This window comes from Chelonia mydas, chromosome 5, assembly GCF_015237465.2.
Source record: "Chelonia mydas isolate rCheMyd1 chromosome 5, rCheMyd1.pri.v2, whole genome shotgun sequence".
Classification (NCBI taxonomy): domain Eukaryota; kingdom Metazoa; phylum Chordata; order Testudines; family Cheloniidae; genus Chelonia; species Chelonia mydas.
Window position 1 is genome coordinate 13474800 of NC_051245.2, and position 18731 is coordinate 13493530.

The 18731-nt window shown below is 40.8% G+C and overlaps 1 protein-coding gene across 1 annotated transcript in view; it reads right to left on the reverse strand.

Annotated features, from left to right (window-relative positions):
- Nucleotides 1-18731, reverse strand: part of SKOR2 (SKI family transcriptional corepressor 2) — a 39802-nt gene that overhangs the window by 15707 nt on the left and 5364 nt on the right. The window contains exons 4-6 of the mRNA XM_037902457.2: nt 7219-7284; nt 6728-6826; nt 946-1013 (exon numbers count right to left, since the gene is read on the reverse strand). Coding sequence (XP_037758385.2) covers nt 946-1013; nt 6728-6826; nt 7219-7284 — 233 coding nt within the window. The remainder of the gene's footprint in view (nt 1-945; nt 1014-6727; nt 6827-7218; nt 7285-18731) is intronic.

The following is an 18731-nucleotide window of genomic DNA, read 5'->3' on the forward strand; positions in this document are numbered from 1 at the left end:
ACTGTATCTCTAAGTCAGTGGTTCCCAAACTTTAACAACCGGTGAACCCCTTTCACTAAAATGTCAAGTCTCACGAACCCCCTCCTAAACATGAATATTTCCAGGGATTTACTCCTTTACCTGAGTATAAATTATAAAAGCTGTGATCTTGGAAATATAAAATTTGTTTTTATGACATGCTTTTTACACATTATTTATTATTAATTATTATTTATCATTACAGTATGTTTATTACATTATGAAAACAGCAACACTTCCAAGATCTCACTTTCGTAGCTTGTATCACTTTGAATAAGACTGTTATAAGACAAGGCTCCTATGTTTCATCAAGGAGTATCAGATATGAAACAGCATGAAGGTATTTAAGAAGCCAACTCAGAGAGTTCCTCCTGCACAAGCATTCAGGTCTTGAGCAGTCCAGGCAAACGACACACGTTACAACAAAGCTTAAACTTGTTCTTCATAATAATTTTAAAAACAATACTAGCTGCCTATTTCATTTTAAAAACAGCAAAAAATATCCACCTCCCTTTCCATTTCTTATAAGGAGTCTTGAAGTTTAAATCTCCTCAGTGTGATAGATATGCTTGCTTTGATCTGCTTAGCTCTTGGAAGTCCAGGGGCTCCGGGCTGCTGGCACCAGGGCTGCCCAGGGTCCCTAGGGACAGCTCTGTCCGCCATTAGGGAATTTTTTCCCCAAGAAACCCCTGTAACATTTTGCGAACCCCAGTTTGGGAACCACTGCTCTAAGTAAATCTCCTGGTAATTAGACTTCAAACCAGCTGAGAGAACTGCACACTCAAGCCTGACTAAGTAGAAGTTAACATGGGCTCAGTAATAGTACACTTGTATTGCTTAAACAAAATTTGAGGAATATATTTAACAATGTAAATAAGAGAGTACAGGGATGGTTCCTAACATTTCCTGTAGAGAAGGACAACTTACAATTTGTAACTGCTGCACCATTTCTTCTCTGTATGCCAGCTCCCGTTTCATCTGATCTTGAAAATTATCTGTGTGGGTTGGGAGAAAAAAAAAAAGATTGCAGGTGCATGAATTAAAACCATCAACCTGTACCACAGAATTTGTATAAATAAAGTCAAACCACCACTGAAGAATTTGGTAAATGTGGCACAGTCCTTTGTCCAAAAATTATCTGCCTCCAGTGACGGGAAGTCTTGACAGAAGCTTCCTATCTGGGATAGAACACTGGGATGACTACAGAAATGTTCTGGATGGATCAAGTTTAGTTGTTTCAAAGATTGAGTTTTCAAATGGTGGCAGCTAAGTTTAGGTGCTCAGTGTAGGTGTCTAGCATTTGGGTGCTCAGGTCAGTGCTAACTGGACAGAAGAAACTGGACATCCCATGTAATTTTTTCAATGGGCCAGATTCTGCATGCATTGCTTAAGCAAAACTGCCATAGACTTGAGTGGGAAAAGCAAACTCTCCTAAAGAGTCAAATTCTGCTTTTAGTTGCACTGGCATAAATCCATTGACTCCAATGGAGATATTCAATAAGTGAGAACGGAATTTGGGCCACAGGCTATAGGATTTGACTCAGGGCTTGTCTCTGTGGCGATTTAGTGTGCGGCAAGCTGGGGTGTGAATCTATTGTGCATTGGCCTGCCGTAGCGCACACTGACTTACTAAGACCACTACAGAACATTTAGTGCATGGCAGCAGGGTCCACTTCGTGCATGGCAGGTTAGCACTATAGATTCACACCCCAGATTGTCATGCTCTAAATCATTGTATAGATAAGCCTTGAATCTTTATAAAGTAGGGCTGGAGACTGAAAGCCCAAGCAGACGACCCAGGAAACACAAGAAACTCTATAAAATGCAGTAACCGGAAGAGAGAGATCTTTGAGGCGACTAAACACCTTGTCCTAGACAGCTGGGTTACAGTGCAAACTGGCTTTCCTCTATTTGATTCTAAGATAAAGCAACAGCCTTTGGTTTCTTTCTTGATAACCATTTCACACTAAAGGTCTTGGAGAAAAAGCTCACTAGGATAAAAGATATTTTTTTTGTTGGACTACATGTCCCACTAGTTTATAAGGGGAAAAAATGAGATTCTAACTTGGACAAATACAATCTAAAATAAAGATCTTTATGAGAAGGGAAATACTTAGAAAGCAACAATACTAAAGGTGACCTGGGGCTGACACTGGACAACTGGATAGGAACTTTCTATACAGTGTGGTGAAAAAACAAAACCAACCAAACCTAATGCCATTTTAAGCTGGGAAGCAGAGGCATTGCCCTGGAGGTGATAGTCCTCCCCTGCACTCGTGAGACTGCATGTAAATTATTGCATGCAGCACCTCAATGACAGAGATGCCAACAAACCAGAGGGAATTTGGAGAAGAGCAACTATATGAGGAGGGATTTACTTAATGAGTAAAAGAACTGGACATACGCCTTGGTCATTAGGACACTAGCCTAAGACTCAGGAAATCTGATTCAATTTCCTCCTCTGCCATGGACTCCCTGTGTGACCTGGAGCAAGGCATTTGGCCTTTCTGTGCCTCAGTTCCCCATCTGTAAAATGGGGATAATAGCACTACTTTCCTCACAGTGGCATTGTGAGGATAAATACAGAGAGATTGTGAGATGCTCAGATACTAATGTGATGGGGCCATATAAGATTGTAAGATACATAGAAAAATTACAGCCTACAAGTGTCTGATGAGTATAAACAGCAAGGAAGGAAAGGAACTGCTTAGGGTGTTGCAAAGCAGAGAAAGTTATAACCCGATCCAATGGCTGGAAGTTTAAGCTAGACAAATTCAGACAGGAAATAAGGTGCACATTTTTAATTATAAAAATAATGAATCTTTGGAACAATTTACCAAAGGTTGTGGTGCATTCTCCATCACTGGCACTTTTTCAATCAAGACTGGGTGTTTTTCTAAAAGATCTATTGGGAATTATTCTGAGGAAGTTCTATGGCCTGAGTTACACAGGAGGTCAGACTAGGATGATCACAATGGTCCCTTCTGGCCTTGGAATCCATGAGTCTATAAGGAGTGATGTGATGAAACTTGAAATTAAACAAAGGAAAATTTGATCTGAATATTAGGAAAAAAATCTGACCAATGAAGCATGAAACAGTCTCTCCAAGGGAAGTAGGTGGAGCTCCATTATTTTAGTCACTGAGAACTAAACTGGACCAGACCAAAGCCCTGGAAAATATGCTGTATGAAACAATTCTGCATTGCCTAAGAGGATGAACATGAGGACCACAACGTTCTGATTCATCTCCAATTTCTCAACTCCTAAATGAGTATCTACAAAATTCTTTGGCTGCCCACCTCTAAGCTGCCTCAACAAGAAAGAGCAACTGATGGAAATGAGACATTTGCAACTTTTGGAAGGACTTCTCTCTTGTCCATTAAAGAAACCTGAGTAATATAAAAATGTGACAGATTTTTTATATAGTTACAGTTACAAAGAGGGAGCAAAATTCTGCCTTTGGGGGGGACACACCTGTTTCGCATTGAGAGAAGCTGGCATATCCAGGCCACTGAGAAATTACATCCCCTGCACCCGTGCAATGTACACTGTTTTATCACAGAGGGTATCATTTTTTCAGTGTGAATGGCTTAGAATTTCAGTATAGTTACTATCCCCACGTTATGGATACAAAAGCTCCCTAGGGAAATGGGTTTATAGTGGCACTGACAACATTCCACAATACCGAGGGGAACAGAGATGAATATTTAAAAAGGACCCTGTGGCACCGCTCTGGATTCCAGTGCCAATACTATTAATTCATACGGTGCCCACAATTTGCTCAGTAATGTACAGACATGCAAGCCATGGGCCCCACCCTGACGGGTTTACAAGCCAAGCTGTGGGAGATATCTTCAGTTGGTTTGCCAGGCTGTTACAGAGCTGTCTTCCAAGTATGTGTGTTGGCTCACTGCCCCGTGGCAGAGATGAACGCTTCCCTCTTAAAAAAAAAAAAAAAAACTCTATTGCAAAGGTGCTGCCCTGTTAGACTTGCAAACCAAAGGCCTCTTGTCCACAGACGAGGTATAGAACAGGCAACAGCAGCTCCTGCGCTGCAAGGGGAGGTGCAAGATTCCCCAGAATCCCCCCTCCCCCTCCGCAGTATGCCTTCATCCCAGCCAGCTCTAGGGATGAGAAGAGTTGTTTCACCTCCATAGCCCATTCAATCCTTTGTCCGACTTGCTCAAGATCACACAGTGAGCGGATTGGAAATCCGGACCTGCTGCTTCCCAGCTCCACGCTCTTCCTTCAAACCCTGCTGCCTCCAGGTCATCAGTCTCCCAGAAAGAAGAGGTCCATTTTCCTTCCAGGGCTCATTTTCTGTACTTTTAATTCCTTACCATTTTCAATTCAACTGCCTCTTAATAAGACCCTCTGCAATCTACCAAGAGATTGACCTATCTGGTCCTTTTGTGACGGCCCCAGCACAAGCTCTCAACATGGAGCAAGCCAGGGACCTACAGAACCAAAACCAAAAAATCCTAGCCCTTGAGCTTAAAAAGCAGCTCCTTTGCCAGGTGGCGGCAGAGCTGCTGTGGAACAATCTATCGAGGGGGGCACAGTTAGCGAGTATGTTATATATGTTTTCTTTAGAAAGGCCTGTTCTCCCATTGTACTCTACTTGTTTTCTATTTTAAACTAGAGTAAAATTGACCACTGCTTTGTGGTATATTGAAACCACCTATTTTTCAAGCTGGTGTGCACGGATGCCACTTCCTTGGTCAGCAGTACGCATTATTTTCTTTCATATGAATTATATTTCATGTGGTTTAATCGCAGGGTTTATTTACATGGCAATGATGGAGTATTAATTTTACTGCAGAACGAAAGGATAAATGTGAGACCCGAATGGCAAGATTCCAAGTGCCATTTTTACAATCCCATGATTTCAAGTACATGAACTGAAGTACATGAATTACTTTAAAATCATCTAGCTCCAAGCCCAATGGCAGAATTTGTACTGCATATTGGGTCATCCTTGTTTTATGGCATACTTCACATAACTTCAGGATTTTCTGTGTATTTATTTATGAAGATGTACTAATCTTTTTGATATCCAGGCTAAAGATGGGAGACATTCAGAGAGACCTTCTTTGCTTTTCTGTATTCTCCCTGATGTCATGACTTTTGAGGGGTAAAATTCGACTCTTTCTACTTAAAGGTGGGAAAAATACTGTTTTCACATCACAGAGAAGGGAAAGGGGAGTACAAAGGCCTGTTTTTCTGCTTGTTTTTTAAACCTTGGGAATATCTGGCATATCGAGTCTTGTCTTCATTGAGTTTGTGGAAGGACTCTTTGCAGGACCAAAAAACTGGAACGGTTTGCAGCTGAAGAAATGGCATTGTTTGGAGCTTTTTGCCCAAGAAATCGTCAGTGCCTTCAGTCGGATAAGTGATAACAAAAAACAAGCATCTGACTAAAATCCCTTCCCCTCCCAGCTGATTAAGTTACAGCTTCTAGGCTTTTGTCACGTCCTATTCCCAATAATTCTCTGTCAATCCACAGAACCCTGCAGCAAAAGGGGCATAGACAAGACCTGATATTAAAATTAAAAGCAAACAGACTTTAAAAACAAAAATGCAACCAAACTTTCAGGCCTTCTTTAGACATCAGGAAGAAGCACAAAAGGGCACAAACAGTTGAGTTTCCTTTTCAGGGCACCGTTAACACTGAGCCTCGCTCCTTCACTCTTCAGTGGAGCAAATGGCAGCAGAGGATTGGGTGCTTGAACAGCTGCAAGGCAGTGACAACTCCTTATGCACAGTGGGCGGCACGTGGGAAGCGCTGAACTGCAGTACTGAGTGCAGTTCAACGTGGCATAAGAAGAAGCGGAAAGCTGCAGAGGCACCTTGGCTTGCCCAGCGCTATAGAATCATACAAATCAGAAACCGAAAAGGCCTGTTATGTCATCTAATCTGTCCCTGGCCAGTGCAGGATTTTCTCTTGCAACATATTCTCCACTGCTTCATTCAGTCTATTTTGAAAAACCTCAAGCAATTGGTCTTCCACCATAGGGGAGAAAATTCCACATTGGTTTTATGATGTTCCTCATAATCCTTTGTTTATATGGCATATTCCATCCCCTCTTAATAACCCAGATCCTCAGCAATGGCCAAAGAACATGCAATCCACCTCAGGACAGAAAATGCAGAAGTGGCCTTTGCATGCCCCAAATTTAGGCTGAGCCAGTCCCCCAGCATCACTTAGAACAGCCTGAAGGCCACTGGCTAAGAAGGCCTAATGGGGTTGATTCAACAGATGGGCATTACAGGGTAGAGTGCAGTCCCAACTGTTCCCTTTTGGCCAGCTGCAGGACAACAGGTGTGGCATAGGCCCTAATGCTGTAGGTTCCCCTTTCAATGGAGCGCGGCTAGTTATGCTGGCTTTATGGTCAGAATACAACAGTGGGGCAGGTCTTGGTGGACCCCTAAGGTTTTCAACAGGGAGATGAAAGTTACCAAAACCAGTTTGACAAAATTGTGGTTTATACTTATCCAAAAATACACAACATCTCACTTCAAGTTTATGCTTGAAGGGCCTGACCTACTGCTATTGAAATCTATGGTAGAATTCCCATTGACTTCAGTGGGGCCAGCTCAGGTGTCTAGTGACAAACACACCTATAAACATCATTCCTATATTTTTATAAATTGATAATAAATAATGACGACATTCTACAAACAGTGAAAACACAGAAATATGTCTTACTGAATACTGGGAAAGAAGCGTTTCCTTTCAACACTTGGAATTCCTGTTCTAATCTCCTCCGTAAATCTATTTGTTCAAACAAAACCTTCTGAAGTTCTTCTAACAAAGAGAAAAGAAGAGCTGTTTTACTAATTTGTATAAATAACTCTTGAGTGAACTGTTATGTGTGGCAATTCATTATTATAAGAAAATATTTTAGTAGTTTAAAAAAAACGTTGTATAGATCTAGGATAGATTTTGTGCAGAAATCCATGAATATAAATCAATGTAATATATTATTTTAAAGTATTGTATTACAGTGTCATGTATTGATTGATATGTATGCATTAATCTCAATTATATCTACCCAAAGGTCCATATATTATTCATATGTTACTTGTCAAGCTTAAAATATAGTGCTGAACAAAAATACTTCCCTATTATCCTTATATTCTATTAAAACCAAGAGCATTTTAATAATATCAAAGCTGGGGAGGGGGAGAGGGTGTTACCTTTCCCCATGTTTTCTACGTCCTTCTTCAGTGAATGAGGTGAATTGGTTTCTTGCGTGTGTTCACCTTAGTAAAGGAAGGAAAAAGTTATTGATTTATAATACGTTGCTTCTTATTGGGTATTGTTCTTTCATCCTCTCTGAAAGTCTGGACAGAAGGTTTCAGCATTCAGAGCTCACTCCTGCAGTGTAGGATAAACCACCATTGATGTCAAAGGGAGTTCTGCCTTTGCAAAGACTGCAGAATCGGGCCCTTATCATAATCCCCAGACTTCTGATGTCATATCTTCTATGATCTTAAGTGTTATCTTAGATGTCCAAGGCTTCAGAAATGCTCGGCACGAAATGTCATTGCTTAGAAGTATTTTTTATAAACAGAATTTATCACCATGATGTTTAGCGTACACTAGCTCCTAATTTCATATAGTAACTAGTTGGCATACGTGCTCCTCGAAGGCCAAGGCAAGTGCATAGGTGCGCTAAGCGAGTGAGGGGATAGCATCCCTTTCCCAACCCAGGGGCAGGGTGTGGTTCAGATGGATATGCAGACCATGCTGCTGCTAAGGTCTAAGGACAGGACATGATACATGATAAATGAAGTGGGGAATAGTTATTGATTTACATCAATAAGAGAGAAAGCAATGTCCAAATCTTGCTGTCCTTCCTCCAAGACATACCAAAGTCCCAAACTGTCCTCTCTCCCCCCCGACAGCTAAAGAAATTACATCCATGCCTTGACTACGTCACCTTCCTCTTCTCTGGCCTCCCTGATATCCACTTCACCTGTCTCCTACTCATCCAAGACGTGGTCACTAACATTAATTTCCTTCCCAGATATGACCACGTCAACCCGCTCCCCAACCATGCACGGCCCCAATGGCTCCCCATTCTCCACATCAAATTGAAACTTCTCATCCTCACTTTCAAGGCCCTGCATAATTCTGTCTCACCCGACATCTTGAATCTTGTCTCTTACTGCGTCACCTCTGCACTGCCACAGATACCAACCTCAATGCCTCTCTCATTCACTTCTCCCCCAAACATCAGCCTACCTTCTTCCATCCCACTCACTATGCACAGGTTGCCCAAGCTACTGCCTGCTCTTCATTCACATCCCTCCTGAAGACTTACTGAATCTATGATGCCCACAAAAAAGTGACCCAATAGAGGGGCAGGACATTACTTGGATTTCTTTTGCCCATCAAAGTTATGTCCATCAGCACACATTCCTGCTCCTTTCCTGCTCCTACTGGTTAGAAACAGGCCAATTCTATGGAGAAAACGCCCTTTGAAGCAGCCTTTTTGCTTGCATGAGGACTCTGATATTAGGCCCTAATTTAGAGCATGGCCTTGATAAATCTGAGCAGACATGGTAAATTTGAAGCATACTAGATAATTGGCCTTTGTCGATAAACTTGTATAAATAGGAATCCCTTTCTTTTGTTTTTTAATTAAACGATTTCATTTTTAAAAGAGATTAATCTGGAAGTTAGTATTTAGAATGCTTTAATGTAAAAAATACTTTAAAATGAATATGGGACTATAACAGATTGAATAGTCTTTCTGGAATTAACTGGCAGAGTGTTAAATTAGCACAAGGTTTGAGTGTGTGCGGGGGGGGGGGGAGCATGCATTCCCACTGGCAGTGCTAATTACAGGGTTTTAGATTATATGCTCTTCAGAAGAGGGACTGTGTCCTCTTTTGTGTTTCAAAGGGGCCTAGTACATTCTGGGGGTCAGCACAATCTAAATTACACAGAACAATCTCATCTGTTTAAGAAACATTTCTATTTTCATCACTGTCATTGACTTAGGAGCATGTTTTCCATTCCCTTTTGTAGTATTGGTATTTAGCTTTTTGCAAGCACTGGGCAGGCCAGATTCTTCAAGACTGCTACGTGAAGAACTCACCTTGACTTTAATGACAGTTCCAAGAGCAGAGGGCTTGAAGGACTGTGGACATGGGAGTTAGACAGCTAGACACTTCTGAAAATCCCACTAGGTGCCTACCTACATTTTCAGGTGCCTAAATGCCTTTACAAACCTGGACCGTAGGACTCTAACAAAGTCAATGTGATTTAGGCTCCTAAGTGTCCAAGATGCATTTGAAAAAGGAACTTAGGTCCTTCAGTGCAGGGACTGCATCTCTAGCAGCTCTGTAGGGTGAGAGATTTATGATGCTAAATAAATACTAAGTAACAGGGAAAGCAGAGTAACTTCCATTTGAGGAGAGAGAGAAAAACAGTCATAAGGATTCAGTGAAACAAGTCTCTCAGAGCTTGTGTTAGAGGATACGGTAGAGCAGATGTTCCCAAACTTTTTTTGGAGGTGGGTTGGGGGGACTGTGCTCCACCTTCTCCATGGGAGTCACATAACAGGCCCACCCCCAGCCCAAGTTCCACTCATCCGGCTCACGCCTTTGGTGGCATCAGGACCCAGCTGGCTCCATCCCTGAAGGAGCTCCTGGAAGTGGAGCAGATCAGGGCTCCTCCCTCTCCCTCCCCCCTATCCCAGAGCCTCTCACTCCAGGAGGCTCCAGATGGTTTAAAATACATAGGGTGCGGCCAGCCAGGCTAGGCCAAAGCAGCAGCAAGGACAGTGCACAGAGAGTCCCCCGTGGGCAGGAGGGGGAGAGCAATAGGTTGGTGCAGAATTGCACTCCCCCTGATGGCTGGGGCTTCCCTGGGCAATCTCCACAATGCTGCCCTGCCCTGGACATCTGGCCAGCATCAGCCCTGCACCCCACCTCGCTCCCCCGATAGCCTCATTGCAACTAGTCACCTAGAGGGGCATGCCCCATGGCTTGAAAACCAATGCGCTGGAGGACTCAGGTCATTTCTGACTCTAATTTCTATTATTCTCCATGGATTTAAATCTGTTTGATACACTGTTTTAGGTTTTTACATAATGGCCAACATTTTCTTAAGAAGAGTGGGATCTTTTAAAAGCACCTAAATCACCTAGGAAAAAGTCCCACTGAGTTGAAGCTGACATCAATGAACAGGTGATCTAGGAGTAAATGTACCATTAAAGTCAACTTCAGCTCCATGGGACTTTTGCTCCTAGGTCATTTAGACGCTTTTGAAAATCCCACTCATTTGAGTATGGATCTAAAAGCCTAACTTTAGGCTTCTATTTTTGAAAATTCTGACCTGGGCTTATTATTGTAGCATTGAAGGCCCCAGTCCTGCAGTGAGTCTGCCCTAAGGAATCCAATTTCAAGACGAGGTTCTAAGTAAATAAAACATGCTGCATTTACTATATGGAGCAGGACTCCTGATGTTTACCTGCTAAATCTGTGAAAAAGCCAGATGGTTAAAATAATTTCTGGGAACCTAGACTTTGTAAAATATTACACTTACACAGACTAGCAGAACTTTAAACATTTAAAATGTATGCAGCTCCTTTTATATATGTTTTTAAAATTCTGTGCGAAGACAAATAGACAAAAGTCTTAAATTTTAAGCAGAAAGCTAGTTACACAACTAGACAGGAGGCTAGATGATATAGTGACATTAACATCTGCCTCCTTCGGTCCCCCGGAGTGAAATCTGGTTTACATCATACTGTAAATGAAATCATTTTGATGTTCCATACTTAGAACCTAATGGATATTTGCCCACATTGTGAAAGATGTGGTATAATTGGCAATCTCTGCTAAACAGAGATCTAGAACTGAATGGGATATTGCAGAGAAGGTAATTGGCAGAACTTCATGGGCTGTTTGCAAAGCACCTTACCACATTTGGCTGCCTCTAGGCAATACATTCAGATTTAGCAGAACTACAATTCAACAAATTGAAAAATAGGGATAAAGACATGCTCAAATTCTGGCTCACCGTGCAGTTATGCACACCAGAAAAACAGTGCACAAGCTCGTACAGAGTGGGATGCCCCAATTCTGTCTCCTTAAAACACACAAAGAGCCTGATCTGGAAAGCCTATACTTCAGAAGACATAAAGAAGCACAGTCAATGGTGACATCTGCAACATCCTGGGAGGAACCTCCCCTCCAGATTCCTGCCCAGGACATTGGAACAACCAAAAAAGAATGACCCCATAGTTCCCATCTCACATTATTTTAAAAAATCCAAAACACTGAGCCCCGCGCATGGTGGGATAGGAATTTGGCAGTTTAGCCTGGCCTGCATGATTGCAGTGGAGATATGATTAATATAGTTTATATAAAAAGAAAAGGAGTACTTGTGGCACCTTAGAGACTTCATGCATCCGATGAAGTGAGCTGTAGCTCACGAAAGCTTATGCTCAAATAAATTGGTTAGTCTCTAAGGTGCCACAAGTACTCCTTTTCTTTTTGCGAATACAGACTAGCACGGCTGTTACTCTGAAACCCATAGTTTATATAGCGGTTGCCACTAAAATGTCAGCACATTTTCCCCAGATCTAGAATAGCAGATAACTGTGGTATTGCAGATACTACTATGTGGTAATCATTTGAAATTATGACTTTTTAATAATCCTGTTCTTTACTGTTTGTACAGGTGCTACTCTGATGCAAGTGAGACTGGGGCCCCATTGTACTAGGAACAATGACAGTCTCTGCTTTGAAGGACTTGAAATCTAAACAGACAAAGGGTGGGAGAAAAGACATATTAGCCTCATTATACAGACGGGGAACGGAGGCAAAGAGAGTTTAAGTGACTTGCCCAAGAACAGACAGCAAGCCTGTGGCAGAGCCCGGCACTTCCAAGTCCTGTCCCTTACCCACATGTCCATCATTCTTTTGTTTTGCACTTTGCAAGTAGACATGGTGCTTTGATGTGCTCCCAGCACTAAAGGTCTCAATGCAGCAAAACTCTTAAAGGCTGAGATGGGGAGGTTATGCCTGTTTCAAGGGGCCTGGTCCATATAATATAATCACAGGTATTATTCCTATATTCTTGTTTTTTTCCCATAATCTGTTTTTTACTCTTTTTTATCAAGTTTAATCAGTTTCTCCTTTTTCGTATATATGTTAAAATTTGTTACATTTTATTTGGTTATTTTAATTCAAGGTCAAACTTTTAAAACCCTTTTTAGGAATGAAAAAATTATGCAAATCTCACATTGGACTAGATTCAGATCTCAGTTACACCTATAAAAATTATAAGTAACTTCACTGAAATCAGTGAAGTTCCACTAGATTTACTTGAATATAGCAGAGATCAGTATTGATAAACTATTTTTCCAATGGCAGTTTTGTTCATATGGAACTACTGGATTGACTACATTTATAGGGAATTTACAGGCCAAATTCTGCTCTCAGTTATTCCAATGCAATTCTGGAGAAACTTCATGGAAGTTAAAGTCATTTTAATGTAATTTTTGGCAATACAGAAGGTGTGAAATTTCTGGATTATATATTTTGAGTATTTCTTGGTGCATATACATTGCTTCTTGTACTTTTCTCCTAAATTTTTAATAATGTTTTTAAAAATGTGGTTAGTTAACTAAAATGTAAACATTTTGGCATAAGGTACTATTAACTTATCTTCTGGAAAGACTTGATCTTTTTCCCTCTTGAATTTTCATTAACTCTTAAGAGATTTGAGACAGAAACCATAGAAAATAAATTATTTTAAAAATATAAGAAGGACCAAACCATGCTCCCACTGAAATTAGTGGTAGATCTGCTATTTTCGACTGAAGCAGAACAGGACCCCAACATTTTGGAAGATATTAATTTGTTGCCTAATTCTTCAAAATGTATGGTTTTAATCAACAGACCAATTCTGCAGACACTTGTGCACATGAGTAGTCCCACTGATGTCAGGAGAAGGCAGTTATTCATGTGCTTAAGTATTTGCCAAAAAGAATCCTCAGAAAGGGCTATTCTTAAAAATATGAGTGGTACAGGACTAAATAAATCACTACACAACATGCAAGTTGCCAACTATTGAGAAAAATCTTCAATGTTGTTGTGTAATTGGGAATGTGTTTTCATGATGAGCTAATTTTAAAGTAAAACTGGAAGGTCCCCTCTTACATGTATTCAGAAGATTTATTTATTGTGAAACATTTATTGTTGACTTTCAGAAATCAATGCACACTTACAACCAGTATGCGTGAAAATCATAAAATATGAAACATATTCAACATGTACCTTTTTAACATCTGTACAGTCTTCTACATTTATTATAAAAGCTCATCTATGCCTATATATTTATATCGACATAGTTAGTGTGGGGCCAGCATTTCCATTATAAGCTGAGTTTATATAATGGGATTGTAAAAATTCATGCTGGGGTGATGTGAAATATACAAGATCTCTCTGTCCAGAAAAAATGCTTAACCAAAATAAACAAATAAATAAAATAAATAAAAACCCCCAGTAGGCTTTTTTTAAAAAAAACAGTCAAAATAAGAGAAAATACAAATTGGATGATCAGTTTATACTTCTTTTGGGAAAAAGGATAGGTGCTTGTATGACTCAGAATTAATAAAGTGTTTTTTTAGTTACTAACATTTTGTTAAAAGCGGACAGAATTGGTGACAGTAGCAGTTATTTTGTTACATAAGTATTAAATGAGAGTGTGAAAGATAAGTTAAAAAACTGAGGAATACAGCAGACTTGAGACAGGATAGGATACAAATTATATTAAGCATGTATACTGTTGTTATACAAGGTACAGCCATGATTTCTTTTCTTAATCAGTCCATCTCATTGGGTCTGTCTTTCCTCAAAGAGTTCCGGTGATGTTTTTTAAACTGTTATTCTAAGGAAAACATTACCGTAGTATGATGTCTGCACCACAGGTATAGCTGGTAAACATAGTCCTTCAAGCTTTTAGTTCTCTACAACCACAGAAGCTGCACCCTTAAGTATCCTGTAATCCCCCCATTTCAAAGGAAGTCACAGATGGCTGTCAGATTCTTGGGAAAGCTCAATCCTCTGACATCCTAACACAGAAATGGGATAGTACTAGGGAAAGTTTTTCTGCACTTGCTTGGTTAAACTTTAAAAGGATAGTCTAAGGTTGTTGGCTCTCTGACTGAAAGCTGCATTTCAGAATGGAGGAATGGGCACATGGCATGATGGTCTTTTCAGCCTCCACAAACAGAGATCTTGGGGGTAGAGTAGCTTTCTATCAGGCAGAGAAAGGCATTTTTGTAACTCCTCAACCCTTGCCCTTGTGGGAGGCCGAGAGTGGAATGGGAGAAGGGAGAGTTAAAGGTGACCTGAAAAGGATTTTTCCTTTAATAATAGAGCATATGATGTGTGTGTGTGTGTGTGTGAATGTGTGTGAGAGAGAGAGATGTACAAAGAGGGCCTGAACCTTTTAAAAAGGGTTTTTTTCCCCTACTTGTTTTTTACCTTAAAAAAAAAAAAATCTAGGAATGTTAAGTCTGGTCTCCCCTGTTTTTCCTGAGGTACTTCCCTAGGGGGCTCAGCATCCATTGTGTACTCTGACTCCTTAATTGAAAGGGAGGAGGTGTTGAATACTTAATGGGCTTTCTTTCTCTTAAATATTAATTAAAAGCTAAATAGATGTCTAAAAAAAACCCCACACACACTACACAAAACCCAACAATTTTAATCAGTAAAAGGAAAAATCCCTTCCCCTCTTTATAGTACAGCTGTCACTCTGCAGGGCCTTTCCTACCCACAAGCTTAGGCCTGTTAAACTAAAGGTGTCTTTTAAAACCAAAGTAGTTAAGCTGGTGCAAACTCTTGGGTAGACACTTATTTTAGGTTTAGGAGAGGCCTATTTTGGTTTCACTTAATCCTGTAAAAAAGCAGATTAAGGCCACGTCTACACTATTGGAAATATAGCAGCATAGCTACAGCGCTGTAGTTTTGCTGATATAACCCTGTAGTGTAGATGCAGACTATAGTGATGGATGGGGTTTCCCCATCACTGTAGAAACTCTACCTCTCTGAGCAATGGAAACATTCCTCCATCGACCTTGCTGTGTCTACACAGGGGCCTTATTAGCATAGCTAAATTGCTAAGGAGAGTGCGTTTTTCAGGCCCCTGAGCCCCCTGGGGTCTAAATTTTAAGTGTAGACCAGGCCTAAGCTAAACTGAAACAGGTCACTGTTAACTGGAAATAAGAGTGTCTATAGAGGGTGTAGCAGGGCAGGCTCTACTGCTGCCTCTTTGCACAACAGAAACTGGCTCAGACTCTACTGGTGGCGTATCCACCATGCTCCACAAACACCACCACAGGCCCGTGCAACAGGGCTACTTAGAACATCCTCAGTGCTTTAGACCCTCTCCTCAGGACCTGAGAGGGGCAGAGGTCTCCCTTCCCTGAGGCCTGTGTGTGACTGGCCTCAACTAGCCCTGTTCCTTCCTGTGTCTCTTTATCTTTTTGGGCTGGTGGGCCCTTTACCTCAGCCAGCCTGATCATCTAATTACCTCAGTCAGCTATCTCCAGAGAGCTAATTGGTATCCAAATGATCAGCGTACAGGCTCACCTGTTCACTCCCTGCACTCTGTCACAGGGGGATTTGTGCCAATTTAATGACATCAGTTTATAAACACACAGGTAAACAGGTGCAAGTTTGTGTGCAGACAAGGCCTTGGCTCTTGTGATGTCAACATTTCATTAGCACTCCAGTCACCAGAATAGCAAAGACCTGAATTTCTAATTTAAAGAAACCAAGAAATTAAAAAATTGAAAGAAAAAAAAAGTCCACATTTCAGAGCATCTTCCTACCCAATAAAGAAACAAAAGGGACACAAACCCATGATTTTTTCACCCTCTGTGTGTCACCTTAAGTGCTTTTCACTTCTATACAGCCTTCCATCAGAGGCTGTGCAAATGCTCTGTAGGCAATGACTAAATAAGTTTCACACTGCTCCTGCTATACTGATGGGGAAAGTTAGTACAGAAAGACCGAGGGCTAGTCTATACTGAAAAGTTACATTGGCATAGCTATGTCTCTCAGAGGGTGTGAAAAATCCATACCCCACAGCGATGTAGTTAAACTGACCTAAGTCCCTGCATAGACAGTGCTGGGTCGAGGGAAGAATTCTTCCATCAACCTAGCGACCACCTCTCGGGGAGGTGGATTACCTACTCTGACAGAAGAACCCTCTGCCGCTGCAGTGTTTCAAGTGTACACAAGCCTGCAGGTAAGCGGACCTAACCCCTGGTGTAATCCGCCTCTCGGGGAGGTGGATTACCTACAGCAAAGGGAGAACCTAGCCCATCACAGTAGTGTCTACACTGAAGTGCTACAACTCTGCTGCTGTAGTGTTTTAAATGTAGATATGGCCTAATTGATTTGGCCACAGTCACACAGCAAGCCTGTGTCAGGTCCAGGAATATAACCCGTATTTTCCGACTCAGTTCTATGCTTTCCCCCCAAAACCAGTCTTCCTTTTCTCACAAAATTCCTCCTACCTCAGTACTTCCATGCAATTTATTTGTAAGCCTGGTCAGCTGGAGTCATGCTCCCCTATCCATGGCTGCCTTAGGGCTGTAGTAACTACTGCAGGCTAGTCCCTGCCTCTGCATCTCACCCCTGTCTGGAACTGTCTATTGTCTTATTTTAAAGACTTCAGCAGCAGGCTGACTCTCCCCCTTGGATAGTTCAGCCTGCCATGAAGTCAGCATTCATAGCCTGCCTGGATATATATCACTTAGAGGCCATTGATATTTTATGCTGGATAGAGCCCATGTACGTAAACAACCAGCTGCAGTGGTGGAGCCATAAGAGTCTACTAGATAAATAAATATGTATTTAAAAATATAGATAGATTTTTAACTGGAAGGCTATGAGACCTCCAAAAGGAACCATTCTGTGTTAACAAGTAAATAATGGTTGCTTTAACAATTCTTGAAGAAATGCTTTAACAATTAACAATACAATTCTTGAAGAAATCCTACCCAAGAATGCATTTACTTAAAACATTCAAACACCTTCTAAAGGAGCCATGTCACATTTTGGGATTAAGTAGTACGTAAATCAGGATTCAGGAAAACACATAAGCACTTGCTTAAGTGCTTTCCAGAATCGGGACGTATATAAATCTCTCTCTCAAAAGCTAGACGTTTAAAGGTTAATTTGCCTTAAAAAAAATCAATCAATCAGGAATCAGTTGTACTTCTGTGCAGATAAAGTCTATTTTATAGACTATAGTCTATTTCATTTAATGTTTAAAAACAAAGAAACTGATTTTTTTAAAAATCTGTATGACGAGAGAGTGCATGAGGAATGAAGAATGGGCTCCAGTATTACCACACTCAAAACATACAAAAACCATTATCAGGGCCTCAAAAATCATGAGATTAAAAAAAAATCTTCCAATTTGAAACTAAAGAAATAATAAATCTGGGATTCTTTTTATTTGCCTTTTGATTTTTGAGCCCTTAGGGTACATATTCAAGCTTTCCTCTGTAAGCACAAGGGCTAAGAAATTTACTTTTTTAATGGAAGCTAAGATTCTTCATGCAACCACAGGATTCCAGGAGAGCTGGTTTTACAAAACACCAAATATTGATAAAATCAAGAGACTTGGCAACACTGCTGAAGGCTCTTTGGTAAAAACCTGAAGAGGCAGAAGCCAGTTATTTCAAACTGAAGGCCCCAATCTGTTCTGTAAGTGCAGATCCATTCACTTATGTAGAGTCCCACTGAACAATTTGCAGGGTCAGGGCCTAAATCTGCAATTTTGCCCTTTTCTCTCCCCATACCAGAGTTTTGGCTTCTCTGGTTTTTGCCACCAGCTTGTGTGAAAATGTTAACGTCATTTAAATTTGGGGCCCGGTTCTGAAGCCACTGGGGCCTACTTATGCAAGTAAAGACTGCAGGATTGGGCCTGTAATTTGCTGTGCTTAACAAACACTGGGCCACTTTGTACTCTCCATTACTCTGGTGCAAACCTACAGTAATTTCACTGATATCAATTGAGTTACTCTGGATTTACATTAGCAAAAAGGAAAACAGATTTTGGCCCACTGATATAATTTAGATTTTTCTGAAACCACTGCCACGTCATTCTTACAATTAAAAAAGATTTGAGAATCAGAAATGGTCTTTATAATTTCGAGCATCCACTTCATGACTCCCAAAATTTCTTACTGAGACAAAATTTGAGGCAGTTTGAGTACACTCCTTGTAGAACTGAGCTTTTCTGTAAACAATATGCAGTATTTGTAGTGCACCACAAATTCTGGCCTAGGAATTTCGGCTTTTCTATTCTTCAGCTCCATATGTTAAAGGAAGGTCAGGGTGGTAAATTATCACAGCTTTCCCAAAGAACTGGACCAGTTATGTAAGTCAGTCACAGGTAGCTCTTGAAATAGCCATGGGAATTTGAATAATTGAGAACTCTTTCCTGAACGCTGCTTGATTGAAAAGAAAAAAGAATTTTCACTGACTGTTTGTTGGCTGTACAGTACAGGCTGTTTCAGTCCCAATCCGCTTCAGCCTTGGAAATAGCCCTGGTTAATGTTCATGCTAGATTGTGTGTGCGTGCGCACTATCCCAACTGTGTTTCTATAACATAAAAGATATTGAGCTACTTCTAAAGCTATTTTTATTCTGCTGGTGAACATAAT